The sequence below is a fragment of the Thalassophryne amazonica genome, chromosome 8 (genome assembly GCF_902500255.1).
Source record: "Thalassophryne amazonica chromosome 8, fThaAma1.1, whole genome shotgun sequence".
NCBI lineage: Eukaryota > Metazoa > Chordata > Actinopteri > Batrachoidiformes > Batrachoididae > Thalassophryne > Thalassophryne amazonica.
In genome coordinates this window covers 40,192,579-40,210,749 of record NC_047110.1, presented here as the reverse complement: position 1 = coordinate 40,210,749, position 18,171 = coordinate 40,192,579, and the positions used below count along the sequence as shown (strand labels likewise).

Below are 18,171 nucleotides of genomic sequence, written 5' to 3'. Positions count from 1 at the left end.
AATCATTTTCTGTCAAACCTTGGATGCCGAAAATACCTGTAATCACTTCTGGAATTAATGTATCACATGAGCTCCGCTGTGTGTGCGCACTGAGGCAGTAGTGACTCCTCATCACGCTTCAAACGAGCATTTAGGCAGAACGCCAGCTCACAAAAGAGTGATATTTCAGTCAATATTGGATGAACACAAAGTTAAAATTTGGGTGACTGCGTGAAAGTGGATGTGTGTTTAAAGCCATGGAAGATAACTCCAGTGAAGCAGCTGAGAGCAGGAGCTGTGCGGCAACACAGGTGGAGAGCGCACAAACGAGCGATTTTGAAGACATACGAGGGCTGTCAATAAAGTATAGGTCCTTTTTATTTTTTTCAAAAACTATATGGATTTCATTCATATGTTTTTACGTCAGACATGCTTGAACCCTCGTGCGCATGCGTGAGTTTTTCCACGCCTGTCGGTGACGTCATTCGCCTGTGAGCACTCCTTGTGGGAGGAGTCGTCCAGCCCCTCGTCGGAATTCCTTTGTCTGAGAAGTTGCTGAGAGACTGGTGCTTTGTTTGATCAAAATTTTTTCTAAACCTGTGAGACACATCGAAGTGGACACGGTTCGAAAAATTAAGCTGGTTTTCGGTGAAAATTTTAACGGCTGATGAGAGATTTTGAGGTGATACTGTCGCTTTAAGGACTTCCCACGGTGCGAGACGTCGTGCAGCGCTCTCAGGCGCCGTCGTCAGCCTGTTTCAAGCTGAACACCTCCACATTTCAGGCTCTATTGATCCAGGACGTCGTGAGAGAACAGAGAAGTTTCAGAAGAAGTCGGTTTCAGCATTTTATCCGGATATTCCACTGTTAAAGGAGATTTTTTTAATGAAAGACGTGCAGACGGGTCCGCGCGTCGGGACGCAGCCGGCGAAAAAACACCTCCGTGTTGATAACCATTTGTAAAATCCAGGCGGCTTTTGATGGCTTTCAGTGGAGTGAGTATATGAGAAATTGTTTAACAGCTGGACATGTTCCAACTTGTCCTTAAGGCTTCCAACAGAGGTGTTTTTCCTGTGGCGGAGCGTCGCAGCGGCTGCGAGCCGACGCTGCAATCCGCCCGCACGTCTTTCATTAAAAAAAATCTCCTTTAACAGTGGAATATCCGGATAAAATGCTGAAACCAACTTCTTCTGAAACTTCTCTGTTCTCTCACGACGTCCTGGCTCAATAGAGCCTGAAATGTGGAGGTTTTCAGCTTGAAACAGGCTGACGACGGCGCCTGGGACCGCTGTGCGACGTCTCGCACCGTGGGAAGTCCTTAAAAAGACAGTATCACCTCAAAATCTCTCATCAGCTGTTAAAATTTTCACCGAAAACCAGCTTAATTTTTCGAACCGTGTCCACTTCGATGTGCCTCACAGGTTTAGAAAAAATTTTGATCAAACAAAGCGCCAGTCTCTCAGCAACTTCTCAGACAAAGGAATTCCGACGAGGGGCTGGACGACTCTTCCCACAAGGAGTGCTCACAGGCGAATGACGTCACCGACAGGCGTGGAAAAACTCACGCATGCGCACGAGGGTTCAAGCATGTCTGACGTAAAAACATATGAATGAAATCCATATAGTTTTTGAAAAAAATAAAAAGGACCTATACTTTATTGACAGACCTCGTAACACAAAGTTAAAAGTTGTATCATGGTGACTTATAAGCTACGGAAGAAATAAAGAAATATATATATTGAAAATGATCCACAGGTGTATATAATAAAACGGCCACCTCATTCTATATGCAGAACGGCACCGCGCGCAAAAGAGTGCTTTTGCAGAAATAAACAGACGAACACAAAGTTAAAGTGGAATCACGTTGTAAAAATGATTGTGCTTAAAGCCAGGGAAAAAATAAAGCCAGCAAGCCACGGACGGAAGAGAAGCCAGAAAGAGCAGAGAGGCGGCTGTCCATGAAAGGACAACAGCAGTGCACGCGCAAAAGAGCGATTTTGCAGAAATAAACGGACAAACAAAGTTTTGTGTGTTTAAAGCTGCAAAAAAAAAAAAAAAAAAAAAAAAAGCCAGAGAGCCACGGAGCCAGTGAGGAGCACAGAGGCGGCTCTCCAGGAACCCGTGGTTCGGATCTAGCTGGTCTGGTGCATTACAGGTGGACTGCAGCCTGGCGCACAGCGCACAACTGTGGAACTGTGATGGAGTGTCTATTTTTGGGCTGCGTTAAAAAAAAAAAAAAAAGAAGGGACATCTTTAAATGCTGCTGTGAATCTGTGAATTGAAAACCCACACTTTGAAGGGACCAGGTGTGGGAGGGCTGGAGGTTTGGACCAAACTCATGCCTAAACGTGCGCTAACATGGTGTTATCATGGTGCTAATCATGGCGCTATCATGGCACTACGTGGTGTGGCTGATGCGAACCATTCGAGGCTGTAATGACAGGTCGGTCGTGGCTCACTAGAGGCTGCTACACGGCACATGCGGGGTACAGAGAGGCACATAGAGGCACCTTCATAGTGGATACGTGTTAATATGAAAACGTGGGTCATTCTTCAAATAATCACCCCACACCCATGCGTGGCTCCTTCTTCAGCCTTCATTATCCGGTGGGACCGAGGCTTTAAAGTCACTAACTGGGACTCTTGTCTTGTTGCAGGCAAGAAACTAGAATCATCCTCCATTCCATTCACACAGCTCCAAACGCTGTGCCGCTCTCTGCAGAGTCAAGTTAGAGTCTGGCCGGAATGAACAACTTCAAGGCGAATCACCATTTTAAATCAAATGACACCTCTTTCCAAACGTGGTAACACAGACAGCAAAGTATGACAGACTAAAATGTTTTATTGTATTATCAATACCCATCCTTGAAGTTGAATTATATTATTTATGTTAAAATGTTAGTTATGCCAAAAACATTTAAAAACACACAGAGATGTTTCAATGTTTTTTTTTAAAAAGATGTTTAAAATATGACAAAAGGTAAAAATAGAAGAATAGAAAGTTCTTTCAAAACATGTTTAAAATGTTTACAAAGGCTGTAAAATGTGTAAATGGATAGACAGTTCCTTTAAAACACACAAATACTTTTAAAATGTGTTGAAGATGTGTAAACGAATAAAAAGAAACACACAAAGATGTTGAAATTGTGTGTATATGTGTTAGTGGAGGGGGCAGCCTATTCATTTGTTCTTGGGGGAGGGGGGGCTCACTCTCCCATACTGTGAAAACCCCTGGTTTAAACAATGACAACTTTACACAATGAAACCATCTACATTTGCATATTTAATTTGAACTTCAAAAACCTTGATGTAAAGTTGTAGAAAACCTTGTTTATCCAGTGCTGGTGCACAGACATGTTCACAAAATTCTGGTGGCAATTTCTTTTGCTTTCTGTTAAGAGCACTTACTCATCTGATGATACAGTTTCCTGCAAAAACAAAGAGGACAAGCTCATCCTGTTGTCACAAAAACCGTAAGGGAGCCAATACTGACAGAATTACTCTTTAATGTCTGATGTTACACTCGTATGGCTGAAATGATTCTGCAAATATTAATGTACGTAGTTCATCCTGAAAACAGAGCTACTGGTGTCACAACACCAATATCACAATACACTGGGACTGATATCTGGTGCAACACATTTGGCAAAACAAACTTGACCTGGTTAGCTTTGTCTTATATAGAGTGCGTGCGCCAGAGACTTTCTTAGGAAAGACAGGACACTGTTTCCAAAGGACTGACATTTTTGACAAGGATTCAAAATGGGCACTTCTGACTTGCTATCCAAACTTCTTCATTAAAGTTAACATGATTAGTTATACAGTCAGTTACTAGTAGTCGGGCAGTGATAAGGAGGAGGTGATGGTCTGGGGGAGCTGATGGTCTAGTGCAGGGATGGCCAAGTTCAGTCCTCGAGAGCCACCTTCTTGACACTCTTAGTTGTCTCCCTGCTTCAACACACCTGAATCCAATGAAAGACTCGTTAGCAGACTTTTAATGAGCCTTTCATTGGATTCAGGTGTGTTGGAGCAGGGAGACAACTAAGAGTGTCAGGAAGGTGGCTCTCGAGGACCGAACTTGGCCACCCCTGGTCTAGTGGTTAAGTTGTTGGGCTTGATTCCAGAAGATCATGGGTTCAAATCCCCGCCTGACTGGAAAATTATTAAGGGCCCTTGGGCAAGGCCTTTAATCCCCTAGCTCCCGGTGTGTAGTGAGCGCCTTGTATGGCAGCACCCTGACATCGGGGTGAATGTGAGGCATAATTGTAAAGTGCTTTGAGCATCTGATACAGATGGAAAAACGTTATATAAATGCAGTCCATTTATTTACCATAAAGCCTGTCTAATTTTGCGTCTGTACACCACCACATTGGAGATTAAATCAAACAGGTGACATGTGATATATGCATAGACCTTCAGCATTAATTTAATGGAAGGAGGTCGGGTCGGGGGTCAGGACAGGGAGCATACGTTGATGTAGCGTGTTGCTACATCCATCACACCACTGAACCGCTATGGGTAAAATGGACTGCATTTATATAGCGCTTTTCCATCTGGATCAGAAACTCAAAGCACTTTACAATTATGCCTCACATTCACCCACTCACACAGACACACTCACACACCAAAGTCAGGGTACTGCCATGCAAGGGTTACACTACACACTGTGAGCAACTAGGGGAGACACCTAAATGAGTCCAGTCTTTATTCAATGCTGGCATTTATTAACAAAATGCTACTTGCTGTCTGCACTGTAATATGGTGTTAAGTTTCACACATATCCCTGAGTGTGGCAAATCAAATCGCATAGCTCAGAGTCCTCTGCATGGCTGTGAAGCTGTTGTGATTTGTCACTTTTCCAGTTTCACTCCTTCCTCTCTTGTCATATTGTAAAGGTTTTTGCAGTGCGCACGTTAATTACATTTTGATCATGGATCAAATATGTCTGGCAAAAAAGTCAGCAAATATGACCAACTTTAAAACACATCCGAATTAGGAAAAAGACGTGTTTTAAACCTGCAATTTATGGAGGGAAATATACGCACCATTGGTTTGGAGGCTGATGATTGTAGAAAGAAGTGGAGCTCATTGAGGGCCAAATTAATCCAGAAAAGCCACTGTTCCTGTGGTAAATTGCATAAAGACGTAACTGAGAACTTTAAAAAGGTCTCGCTCATGTAGGAGTCTCCACAGCAGACTTAGAAAAAAGAGTGACCAAATGTAATGTTTTTAATGCACATAAAGCCTGGCACTTATTTAAGGCAGCCGTTTATTATTTTCAAAGTTTTGGCCCGTGCATTAAATAAGGCAGGTTACGATTCAAGCTCAGTGTTTAATCTTGGAAATACAAAAGCCTAAATGGTGCTGGGGATTCCCGTAGATCGTTCAGCACCTCCTGACTGTAAATAATCCATTACACACATATAATGGATTTTATCCATTTTATACATATAGCAGAGTTCGAGTATAACAGACAAAATTCACTGGTCCACCTGAATCTGTTATATGCAAGTTTACTGTATTCTTAATAAATATTTACGTGATTATCAGAATAATCTTAAAAACTGCACAACATGGAATTCATGGTAAGTTCCATCTATCATTTTTTTTGCCTCCATATTCACAACCAAGTTGCGGTGGCAACGGGATAAGCAGGTGGTCCAAAACATCAGATGTTCTACATTCTACAGTTGCTGGGGTGTCTTGAGGCATGCTGAGATCTCTTAGTCCTAGTTGTGTGTGCAATGGGAAACCTCCGAGGGAGGCGTCCTAATTGGAAGTCAAAGCTCCAACGCTATGTGAGGGTAAGTCCAGCCACCCTGAGAAGGAAACTAGTTTTGCCGCTTTTATCTACGATCTTTTTAGTCTCTACCCAAGGATCATGATCACAGGTGAAGCTTGGACACTAAAACATTTGGTAATTTGAGAACTTCACTTTCTGACTCCAATCCTTCTGCACAATGATAGTCTTAAGCAACTGCTATTGCTAGGGGTGTCATGGATTACAAAAGCCACGGCTTACATCAGATACTGTTTTTCAGACATGGATTGGCTCATTTTTCAGATCAGCAAAAAAGCAAAAACCAGACAAATGCTACTTTGCGTGCTATTTAAAGTGTAAGTGACACGATATATAATGTTTAGGATTGAGCCGGATACTCGTCTGAAACGAACACGATACAAGTAAAACCCGTCAATATCCGTGCTCGTGCTGAAGGAAAATCCTCATTGGTTAACCGACTGTCTGCATGCTATGCAGGTGGGTGTGGAGTTGGACAGCACAGAGTCGCTGCAGATATGATCACATGCTGGCGCTTCATTTTGATTTTGTTTTAAAGCGTCAAGGTTACTGCTGACTTCATTTTTCTTTTGTTAGTTTTGGTTTCATTTCGGTCTTTTATGCGCGCTGCACTTGCAGAGCAGGAGAAGTCCAGGCTTAATCATCCACTTTTTCTCGACAATTTGTGACACTGGGACTTTTTTCCTTCGTTCAGCAAACGTTGTGTGCCGTGTGACCGGGGTTTTTCTTCAGCTTGCCTCTATTTTGGTTTGTATGGTATTTAAAGTTACTTGGTGAACTTGTTTCGTAATGTACGCAGTGCATTTGACAAGACAGAGCTGAAAACAGCTCATGTCACATATGTCACTGCCTCCACTCTGGGCGTGTTTTTTTGTTTTGTTTTTTACTGTTTGTTTGCTCTTAGTTTGGCTGGTGATATAAAGTCAGTTGGAAGACTTTGCTCGTACTGAACGCTGTGCTTTTGAGAATAATACAGTTCAAGAAGGCTGACATATTATTACCCCGTATGCCATCACTGGATGTTTGCATGAATCACCAAGTTCACACAGATCATTAAAAAATAAACAGTCTTACAGACCACTTACACACATATAGCTGAACACACAAAGTAGTCTTCATTAATATTTTGATTTTTATTGTATATGGCTGCATGCAGAATCTGACATATTCTCACTGCAGTTCATAAAATTTTCTGGTTAAACCATGCCCACTTCTGGTTTAGGCCCCGCCCACTCCAAATACAGATACAGATACAGATAATTTAGATGGTTGAACAGACACAGATAGAGACAGTGGTGTACTCGCTCATCCCCAATAATGTGTTTTAGAGTTTTTAAGACTAAAATTAACAGTTTGAAATTGATCCCTTCCTGGTGTGCAGTTGCTGAAGAGATAATGTACTCCTTGTGTGAATGGTTTTAATATTTAATGTTAGCATGTTACACTAACATATAGTACACTAACTGTATTCAAGAAGGAAACAATATTTATTTTAAAAATATCTGATATTTTCAGTCCCTCATGATATATTTCAGATTTGAAATGTACCTGTTTCTCAGAAAAAAATCCACACTTACTCATCACTTATTTTTTGATGTCACAAATAGTAAAACTTGCGTGAATGTGAAGGTGGAACTCCCAGCAAGACTGTTTTATAGGCTGCCTGAATGTGCAACTGTATTTCTTTCATTCACACTTTTCACTGATCACCAATGGACACTTCTGAGTGTGCAATTAACAAGCTGCGTTCATGACTGATTGACGTGTGTGAGCAGCGGCAGCCCCCTTTCTCACAATGTCATCTTACTGCGACTGCACTGAAATCAACAAAGTTATCACTTTAAAAACAAGTCACCATGACACAAAAAAATCATACTTATGTTAACTCTGCAATCTGCAGTACACACACATTCCAAACAGAGTTTGTGTGCGAGTGTGCGTCAGTACGTATGGATCAATGGTGATCTGTTACATCGTGAGCTATCACTACTGCTAAGGTCTCTGAACCCATCTACTGACATGATGCTCCAATAAAGGAGATCATAAAAACTTACCAACTGCAGAATAGTATAGCACCATGAAGGATCCTTAAATCTGTTGTGACCTACTTACACTTTGCACAATTCCAAAACACTTCTTTCCAACAGTTACAGACATCTGACACTCAAAGCTTTGAACTCCAGGTGACAATTGGGGCAGTTTGACTGACTTGTCCCTCTTGATCTATTCCTTACCTAAACTCACAAGCACTCTGGCAGCTCTTCATCCCTCTACCAGACTCAACCCATCTTTTCCAACTAAAAGAAAATGACAAAAACAGGGCTACAAGATGATCGTTGCAATTGGAATAGTCAACTGATGGAGAGTTGGGGACTGGAAAGACTGATGGAGGAAGACTAATGACTGATGAAGGAGGGTGAGCTCACATACTGAGCTTTTCTACACACTCGGTGCAAGCGGTTACGCTGTTGTCGAGCTAGTGTGTTAGTTTGCAGCAATGATTGGGCAAGTTATTTCTAACATTGGCAAGCCGCTCATAATCTCCGAAGAGCTGGCTGTTAAATCATGTTGGGACACAAGCTCAATTACAAATTTTCAGTGTCCACAAGCCAAGACTGAAATTGCTCTGTTGGGAAAATATAAATAGCAATGTCCATGATCAGATTACCTTGAACTTGTTAAGAAATTCTGGCAATGAAATGAGCCACAAACACACATTCCACACACAGAACATCTTTCACTCACCAACCCACGACTCTTACTGAACGTACAGGGGTGCTGGTTTTGCCAGTGAGGATGGTCCTGGCCTTGGATTTATTCATGTTGAAGTTCTTCAGGTAGGCCTCATAAATCTGCCGAGCCAGGGTTTTCTGGTCAGCCAGCTGCGGGTCTTCCACTTCTTTGTCCCCCGTCACCAACTCCGCCTTCAGCTTCAGTTTCTCCGACTGTGGCATTCGACCAAAACGGATGGCTGCAAAGAGCATCAACGTCAAGTCAGTGTGAGATGGCAGAATTTGTGCCAGTATAAGTCTAACGCTGTTATATACTAAAGCAGCATTAACGCTGCCAATACATATTATATGGAAAAAATATGGTTTGACAAACTGGAGACGCCTGGGATATATGCATTAGCTGAGGCTGAGGGGAGGCTGTATGGCACAAATCCATCCAAAAGAAAAGAAGCGGGGTTATTTAAACACCCAGTAATTTTAAGGACTCTGACTGGATTAGTACAAAAAATAAGTATGCACCAAGATGAAGCTGGGAGATGTGTCAAACAGCAGGTTATCTGAAACCTCAATGTTGCAGATAATTGCTCACACAGGCTCCATCAAGTATTAGCACAGAAGGTTTGAAGGTGACCTCATCACTCCATACTTCTCCACTCATAAGAACTGTATAGGGGTGATTTTTTTTTAACAACTCATCAGTTATTTAAAGCCATACAGATACAAATAATTAAGGGTGTGGTCGCTTCAAATGACAGCTATGTGCCCTACTAGCAGTGACTGCTAACTGCTGGGCACATCTTTTTATTCCAGATATCTGAAACAATATGGCATGCTGTGCAATGGACCATTAAAGTACAGAAGTCAGCGCTCCAGAATTTCCACTCAATGAAATGTTGGTAGAGCAGCACGGTGGATTAGTGGTTAGCACTGTTGTCTCACAGCGAGAAGGTTGTGGGTTCAATTCCGTGGCCTTTCTGTGTGGAGTTTGCATGTTCTCCCCATGTTTGCGTGGGTTTCCTCCGGGTGCTCCAGTTTCCTTCCACATCCAAAGATATGCGGGTTAGGTGGATTGGAATCTTTAAATTGTCCGTAGGTGTGTGAGTGGGTGTGAATGTGTTTGTCTGTTTGTTTGTTTGTGGCCCTGTGACAGACTGGCGTCCTGTCCTGGATGTACCTCGCCTCACGCTCTATGACTGCTGGGATAAGCTCCAGCCCCCCGCGACCCTTAATTGGACTAAGCGGTTGAAGATGTGTGTGTGAAATGTTAGTATGATTTAATTTGCATGACAGCGCTGTTAACACCAGGTTAACACTAATTAGCAGGTAGGTTGCAACATTAGGCCCTCTGATGGTGCAACTTCTATGAAGGCAATATGATGTCCATAAATTGGAATTCCCACACCCAACCACTGCCTAGTCTTCAAAAATGTGCATTAACCAAAGAGCTGAAGCAAATTTAGCCTGTTAATGTAGCTTGTTTGGCAACTGTGAGATGAGGTTGTGTTTGAAATTCATTTGTCCTGCCAAAGTCATGAAATGGACTGCATGGACTGCATTTATATAGCGCTTTTCCATCTGAATCAGACGCTCAAAGCGCTTTACAATTATGCCTCACATTCACCCCGATGTCAGGGTGCTGCCATACAAGGCGCTCACTACACACCGGGAGCAATAGGGGATTAAAGGCCTTGCCCAAGGGCCCTCAGTGATTTTCCAGTCAGGCGGGGATTTGAACCCATGATCTTCTGGACTCAAGCCCAACACCTTAACCACTAGACCATCACCTCCCCCAAAGTTTGGGTTGACAGAGAATTAGGTGGAGACAGGCACTGGCACCACCCTATAGTGGCTTCAAAAATCACTCTTTAGAAGAACTATGGGTAACACACACACACACACACACACACACACACACACACACACACACACACACACACACACACACACACACACACACACACACACACACACACACACACATATATGTGCGTATGTAAAAAAACAGCCAAGAGGCCACTGTGTGCGTGCGGCTTTGATTATGCAGAAACCAGGGACAGCTGACATTTTCCGTTTGGTATGCTTATGTATTTTGGGTCAAGGATGAACACTACGAAAATGTAAAGTTGATAGGACTAATATTTTTGGAAACATTAGCCATTTTAGAAACCAGTAAACAATGGACATTAAGGTGCACCATGGGAGTTTGGGGTTTTGGGATTTTAAATGTTATTGTGATTCATGTTAGTTTAACAATGTTGGTAGTGTTATTGATTTAGTTGTGAGAATGAAGTCTTATGCCACGTTCACACCGGATGCCATAAATTCCCATCCCTTGCCTGGCGATGAATGCGCCACCATCGCCCGATGTGTCACTCTGCTTGAGCCGCGTTCACACCGGAAGCCACGCAACGCCACAAATTCATCATTTGTTGTAGGAGCTGCGTCTGGATGACGGCCACTTTCAGCGGTACTTCTGCCTCTCCAGGACCCAGTTTGAGAACCTCCTGTCCCGTTCACACGCGCACACGTGAACACAGGAAGAAAAAAAAAACAAAAAAAAAACTGGCTGCTGCTGCAGTTCCTCGCTCTCCCATCCAACTCTGTCATAACTGTGTTATAAAGCAGTCACCATTTGTTTTATTATACATCTGTGTAGTTAATTAAATTATCTTCACGGACGTTTCGTTCGCATGCGCACATGTGAACAAAAAAAAAAAAACTGGCTGCTGCTGCAGTTCATCGCTCTCCTCTCCAACTCTGTCATAATTGTGTTAAATAAATAACGGACAAAAGGGACATAAGTCCTGCTCACAGGCTGATTGCCAGAGACAGGACATGTCCACATCAAGTATAAACTCCAGACATCTCCACGTCACTACATATCCAGTCCCTGATAGGTCATCACGGCGCGACAAGATGAAAAAGTTCAGATTTTTCAACTTGGGGAAGAGGGCGATGCGACACGGTGCAATGCGATATTGCACCACAAACACGGCAATCGCTCAAAGTCGCTTTATTCGCGCAGCTTTATTCGCGTCCATCGCGTCGCATTTCGTGGCTTGGACTTTTGTGGCACCACAATGTGTCCTTCCATAGGGATTACATGGCAACCTCTCGCCACCGTTGCTTGCGTGGCGTCCGGTGTGAACGCGGCATTAGTGTAGAAGAGGAAAGTTTTACATATTAAATATTTTTATCATCATGTCAACTTTCTTGAAATATTCTCACGATTTTTGTATTTTGTCAAAATAAAAATAAAAAATTAATCTTCAGAACTCAGCAGAATCTGAGTTGCTTCACAGCAAATGCAGGTTTTTGAGGATATTTTTGTAAAATAACACACCATTCCAAATTGAGCAGTTGTTTAAGTATTGTGTAGTAACCAGATAAAAAATAAATAAATAAATCAGTGAGAAACAAGTAGTTACAAGGAAATCATGACGTTTTACTGCTAAGACTCAGAAATGTCCCCCCAGCCACCTTGTCCCCCACTATGTGTTGTGAAGGTGTCGTAGCACGGACCCACAACAGGAGGCGCAAATGAACGGACAATGAGTAAGCCAAAAGGTAACAATTTAATGTTGTGATATTACACAACGAAACGTGTCTTAATGTTCACAGTCAATAAACACCAGGTGACGTGTGGGCAGGCTCGAAGATAGAAGACGCCCGACGAGAGAGAAGCCGCGTCCCACACGGCTTCCACCACCAACGGCCTGAAGAACACCGGAGCCGCCAAGTCCCGAGTCCCCAGGTGGCCTCTGTCTTCGGCTGTCGACCCTGGTACTGCTGGCAGAAAACAGAAAGATGATGTGTGAGTGTGAGTCCGCACACTCAGTAATTAACAGTCCAGACACCGTTAGGAGGGAGCACCTCCACCTCCAAATCACACACACTCGTGCAGCTCCTGATCAACCACTTATCTGGGACGGGGTGCGAGGTGAAGCCGTCACTGTCACACCAAACGCCAATCCTCCAGACAAGGAAAGCACCAGGAAAACGGCTGCAACAGAAGTTCAGATTACTTTTCAACGTATAAGTCAGCAGAGAAAATTACCTTAGTACTGGTAGTCGATTTCTCGGCGGGGAGGTGGAGTTGCAGTCCGGCTTATATGGTGGTGTAGATGAGTGACAGCTGGAGTAATGGGTGACAGCTGTCACCTCCTCTGGGTCTGGCGCCCTCTTGTGCTTGGAGCCCGCACTCCAAGCAGGGCGCCCTCTGGTGGTGGTGGGCCAGCAGTACCTCCTCTTCAGCGGCCCACACAACAGGACCCCCCCCTCAACGGGCGCCTCCTGGCGCCCGACCAGGCTTGTCCGGGTGACGTCTGTAGAAATCGGCCAGGAGGGCCGGGTCCAGGATGAAGCTCCTCTTCACCCAGGAGCGTTCCTCGGGTCCATACCCCTCCCAGTCCACCAGATATTGGAACCCCCGGCCCTTACGACGGACGTCCAGGAGCCTGCGGACCGTCCAAGCAGGCTCCCCGTCGATGAGCAGGGCAGGAGGCGGAGTAGGGCCAGGTGCACAGAGGGGCGAGGAGTGGTGTGGCTTGATACGGGACACGTGGAAAACAGGGTGGATCCGCAGTGAAGCTGGGAGTCGGAGCTTCACTGCGGCCGGGTTGATGATCTTGAGGATGGGGAATGGGCCGATGTATCTGTCCTTTAATTTGGGTGAGTCCACACAGAGGGGGATGTCCTTTGTTGACAGCCACACCTCCTGCCCGGGCTGGTATGTGGGGGCCGGGGAACGTCGGCGGTCCGCATGGGTTTTGGCCCTCGTCCGGGCCTTTAATAGGGCAGAGCGGGCGGTCCGCCACACCCGGCGGCACCTCCTGAGGTGGGCCTGGACCGAGGGCACACCGACCTCTCCCTCCACCAGCGGGAACAATGGGGGCTGGAACCCCAAACATGCCTCAAAAGGGGAGAGGCCGGTAGCAGACGAGATTTGGCTGTTATGGGCATACTCGATCCAGGCCAGATGGTGACTCCAGGCCGCCGGGTGCGCGGAGGTGACGCAGCGAAGGGCCTGTTCCAACTCCTGGTTAGCCCGCTCTGCCTGGCCGTTGGTCTGGGGGTGGTACCCGGACGAGAGACTCACGGTGGCCCCCAGCTCCTTACAGAAACTCTTCCACACCTGTGAAGAGAACTGGGGACCACGATCTGAAACGATGTCCGATGGTATCCCATGCAGCCGCATGACGTGGTGGACCAGGAGGTCCGCCGTCTCCTGGGCCGTCGGGAGCTTCGGGAGGGCCACGAAGTGGGCCGCCTTGGAGAACCGGTCCACTATCGTGAGAATAACGGTGTTGCCCTGGGACGGCGGGAGGCCCGTGATGAAGTCCAGGCCGATGTGAGACCAGGGACAATGAGGCACTGGCAGGGGTTGGAGGAGTCCCGTCGTCCTCCGATGGTCTGCCTTGCCCCTGGCGCAGATGGTACAGGCCTGGACGTAGTCCCGGACGTCGGTTTCCAGGGACGCCCACCAGAAGCGCTGCTGGACTACTGCCACGGTCCTACGCACTCCGGGATGACAGGAGAGCTTGGACCCGTGACAGAAGTCCAATACGGCAGCTCTTGCCTCTGGTGGGACGTACAGTCTGTTCTTGGGGCCAGTCCCCGGGTCCGGGCTCGTTGTCAGGGCCTCCCGGACGGTCTTCTCCACGTCCCAGGTGAGGGTGGCCACGACAGTGGACTCGGGGATGATGGTCTCGGTGGGGTTCGACAGCCCCGCTTTGGCTTCTTCTTCGTGCACCCGGGACAATGCATCTGGTTTTTGGTTCTTGGTCCCGGGGCGATACGTGATCTGGAAGTCAAAGCGCCCGAAGAACAGAGACCAGCGGGCTTGCCTGGGGTTCAGCCGCTTGGCGGTCCGGATGTACTCCAGGTTCCGATGGTCCGTGAAAACCGTGAAGGGCAACGATGCCCCCTCCAGCAGGTGTCTCCACTCTTCAAGAGCCTCCTTCACCGCAAGAAGTTCCCGATTGCCGACGTCATAGTTCCGTTCAGCTGGGGTCAACCTGCGGGAATAAAAGGCACAAGGATGGAGGACTTTATCAGCCTCCACGCTCTGGGACAGCACAGCTCCTATCCCTGAGTCAGAGGCGTCCACTTCTACTATGTACTGGCGATCAGGATCAGGCTGCACCAGAACTGGTGCAGTCGAGAACCGGCGTTTCAACTCCTGGAACGCGGCTTCGCACCGATCCGACCAGGCGAAGGGGACCTTGGTGGAGGTCAGGGCAGTCAGGGGGCTAACTACCTGACTGTAACCTTTAATGAACCTCCTGTAGAAATTTGCAAAGCCTAGGAACTGCTGTAGTTTCCTGCGGCTTATCGGTTGGGGCCAATCTCTCACCGCCGCAACCTTAGCCGGATCAGGGGCGATGGAGTTGGAGGAGATGATGAACCCCAGGAAGGACAAAGAAGTGCGGTGGAACTCGCACTTCTCGCCCTTCACAAACAGCCGGTTCTCCAACAACCGCTGTAGGACCTGACGTACATGCTGGACATGGGTCTCAGGGTCCGGGGAAAAGATGAGTATATCGTCCAGATATACGAAGACGAACCGATGCAGGAAGTCCCGCAAGACGTCATTTACCAAAGCTTGGAACGTCGCGGGGGCGTTAGTGAGGCCGAACGGCATGACCAGGTACTCAAAATGACCTAACGGGGTGTTGAATGCCGTCTTCCATTCGTCTCCCTTCCGGACCCGAACCAGGTGGTACGCGTTTCTAAGATCCAATTTTGTGAAAATTTGGGCTCCATGCAGGGGCGTGAACATTGAATCCAACAGAGGTAACGGGTATCGGTTGCGAACCGTGATCTCGTTCAGCCCTCGGTAATCAATGCATGGACGGAGTCCGCCGTCTTTCTTGCCCACAAAAAAGAAACCAGCACCCATCGGGGAGGTGGAGTTCCGGATCAGCCCGGCAGCTAAGGAGTCCCGGATGTAGGTCTCCATTGATTCGCGTTCCGGACGTGAGAGGTTGTACAACCTACTGGACGGGTACTCAGCGCCCGGGACCAAATCGATGGCACAATCATACGGTCGGTGCGGGGGAAGAGTGAGTGCCAGATCTTTGCTGAAAACGTCAGCAAGATCGTGGTACTCCTTTGGCACCGCCGATAGATTGGGGGGAACTTTGACCTCCTCATTAGCCGTAGTGCCGGGAGGAACCGAGGATCCTAAGCACTCCCGGTGGCAGGTTTCGCTCCACTGCGTCACAACCCCAGACGGCCAATCAATCCGGGGATTGTGCTTCACCATCCATGGAAAGCCCAAAATCACTCGGGAGGTAGAAGGTGTTACATGGAACACTATCTCCTCCCTGTGATTCCCAGACACAACCAAAGTCACTGGTTGTGTCTGATGTGTGATTAATGGAAGCAGGGTGCCATCTAGTGCTCGCACCTGCAATGGTGCCGGCAGAGCCACCAGAGGGAGCCCTACTTCCTTTACCCATCTGCTGTCCAGCAGATTCCCTTCAGACCCTGTGTCTATCAGTGCTGGGGCATGAAGGGTTAAATCCCCACAAAGGATTGTTACTGGGATTCGTGCAGATTTGCGGGGTTTTCCCGCGTGCGTGTTATGACCCACCCTTAGCCCAGTTTCTAAGGACGGGCGTTGTAGTTTGACCGTTTTAGGGCAGTCCTTCTGCATGTGCTCGCAAGAGCCGCAGACAAAACACTCCCCGCGGGCCAGCCTCCTTTGTCTGATTTTTGATCTTAATTTGGCCCTGCTCGTGTCCCTAGCCTCCTCAGCAGGGGGAGCCGTAGCCACACGGAGCTCTCTGGCAGTGAAGCGTGGGGACGACGTCACCTTGTCGGAACCGGAAGGGGGAGGGACGGCTCGTGCCCGGTCACGCCTCCCGGCCTGCTCCCGACGATGCTCATTTAAACGGTTGTCTAAACGTATAACCAAATCGATCAGCCCGTCAAATTCCAGTGGTTCATCCTTGGCCAGTAGGTGCTCCTTAAGGACCGGGGACAGTCCATTTACAAAGGCGGCGCGGAGCGCAACGTTATTCCAGCCGGACCTCGCTGCCGCGATGCGGAAGTCGACTGCATACTCGGCTGCGCTACGGCGCCCCTGTCTCATCGACAGCAGCACGTTCGAAGCGGTCTCGCCTCTGTTGGGATGATCAAACACTTGTTTGAATTCCCGTACGAACCCAGTATAAGACGTCAGGAGCCGTGAATTCTGCTCCCAAAGCGCCGTAGCCCATGCGCGTGCCTCTCCTCGAAGCAAATTAATAACATAAGCCACCCGGCTAGCGTCTGATGCGTACATGACGGGGCGCTGTGAAAAGACGAGCGAACACTGCATGAGGAAGTCCGCGCACGTCTCGACACAGCCCCCGTACGGTTCCGGAGGGCTTATGTATGCTTCAGGGGACGGTGGGGGGGTTCGTTGAACGACCAGTGGAACGTTTGATACAGGCCCAGGACCAGCCAGAGGAGTGGCTGCAGCAGCGCCCTGATCGCGCGCTTCCACCCTGGCGGTGAGAGCCTCCACCCTCCGATTAAGGAGGACACTCTGCTCGGTCACAAACACTAACCGGGCCTTGAAGGCGGTTAAGATCTGCTGCAGCTCACTCAACCCGCCTCCCGCTGACGCCTGCGCTCCTGGCTCTTCCATTGGCCGTTCAAGCTGGAGTTGACGCCCCTCGGAGTCCATGACGATGGCCGAGAAATCCTGTTGTGAAGGTGTCGTAGCACGGACCCACAACAGGAGGCGCAAATGAACGGACAATGAGTAAGCCAAAAGGTAACAATTTAATGTTGTGATATTACACAACGAAACGTGTCTTAATGTTCACAGTCAATAAACACCAGGTGACGTGTGGGCAGGCTCGAAGATAGAAGACGCCCGACGAGAGAGAAGCCGCGTCCCACACGGCTTCCACCACCAACGGCCTGAAGAACACCGGAGCCGCCAAGTCCCGAGTCCCCAGGTGGCCTCTGTCTTCGGCTGTCGACCCTGGTACTGCTGGCAGAAAACAGAAAGATGATGTGTGAGTGTGAGTCCGCACACTCAGTGATTAACAGTCCAGACACCGTTAGGAGGGAGCACCTCCACCTCCAAATCACACACACTCGTGCAGCTCCTGATCAACCACTTATCTGGGACGGGGTGCGAGGTGAAGCCGTCACTGTCACACCAAACGCCAATCCTCCAGACAAGGAAAGCACCAGGAAAACGGCTGCAACAGAAGTTCAGATTACTTTTCAACGTATAAGTCAGCAGAGAAAATTACCTTAGTACTGGTAGTCGATTTCTCGGCGGGGAGGTGGAGTTGCAGTCCGGCTTATATGGTGGTGTAGATGAGTGACAGCTGGAGTAATGGGTGACAGCTGTCACCTCCTCTGGGTCTGGTGCCCTCTTGTGCTTGGAGCCCGCACTCCAAGCAGGGCGCCCTCTGGTGGTGGTGGGCCAGCAGTACCTCCTCTTCAGCGGCCCACACAACACTATGACTAAACTAAAAGTTTAATCGGTTAAACTCTGAAGTAAAAATGGTTTTATATGATTTCATGAGATTTTTAAATGAATACTGATGGTATGAGAATTTTTCTTTGTAACAAACACCCAGTAAGGAAATTTTTTTAAATCTGTTTCTGTAAATTTTGACTTTATTCACCTGATACTGTTTTCTCAAAATT

At 47.4% G+C, this 18,171-nt stretch overlaps 1 protein-coding gene across 3 annotated transcripts in view; it reads right to left on the bottom strand.

Moving 5' to 3' along the window:
- pparab (peroxisome proliferator-activated receptor alpha b) overlaps nt 1-18,171 on the bottom strand; it is a 119,297-nt gene that overhangs the window by 18,084 nt on the left and 83,042 nt on the right. For all 3 annotated transcript variants that reach the window (XM_034176034.1, XM_034176036.1, XM_034176037.1), the window contains one exon: nt 8,551-8,750. In XM_034176034.1, the coding sequence (XP_034031925.1) occupies nt 8,551-8,750 (200 nt within the window). The remainder of the gene's footprint in view (nt 1-8,550; nt 8,751-18,171) is intronic.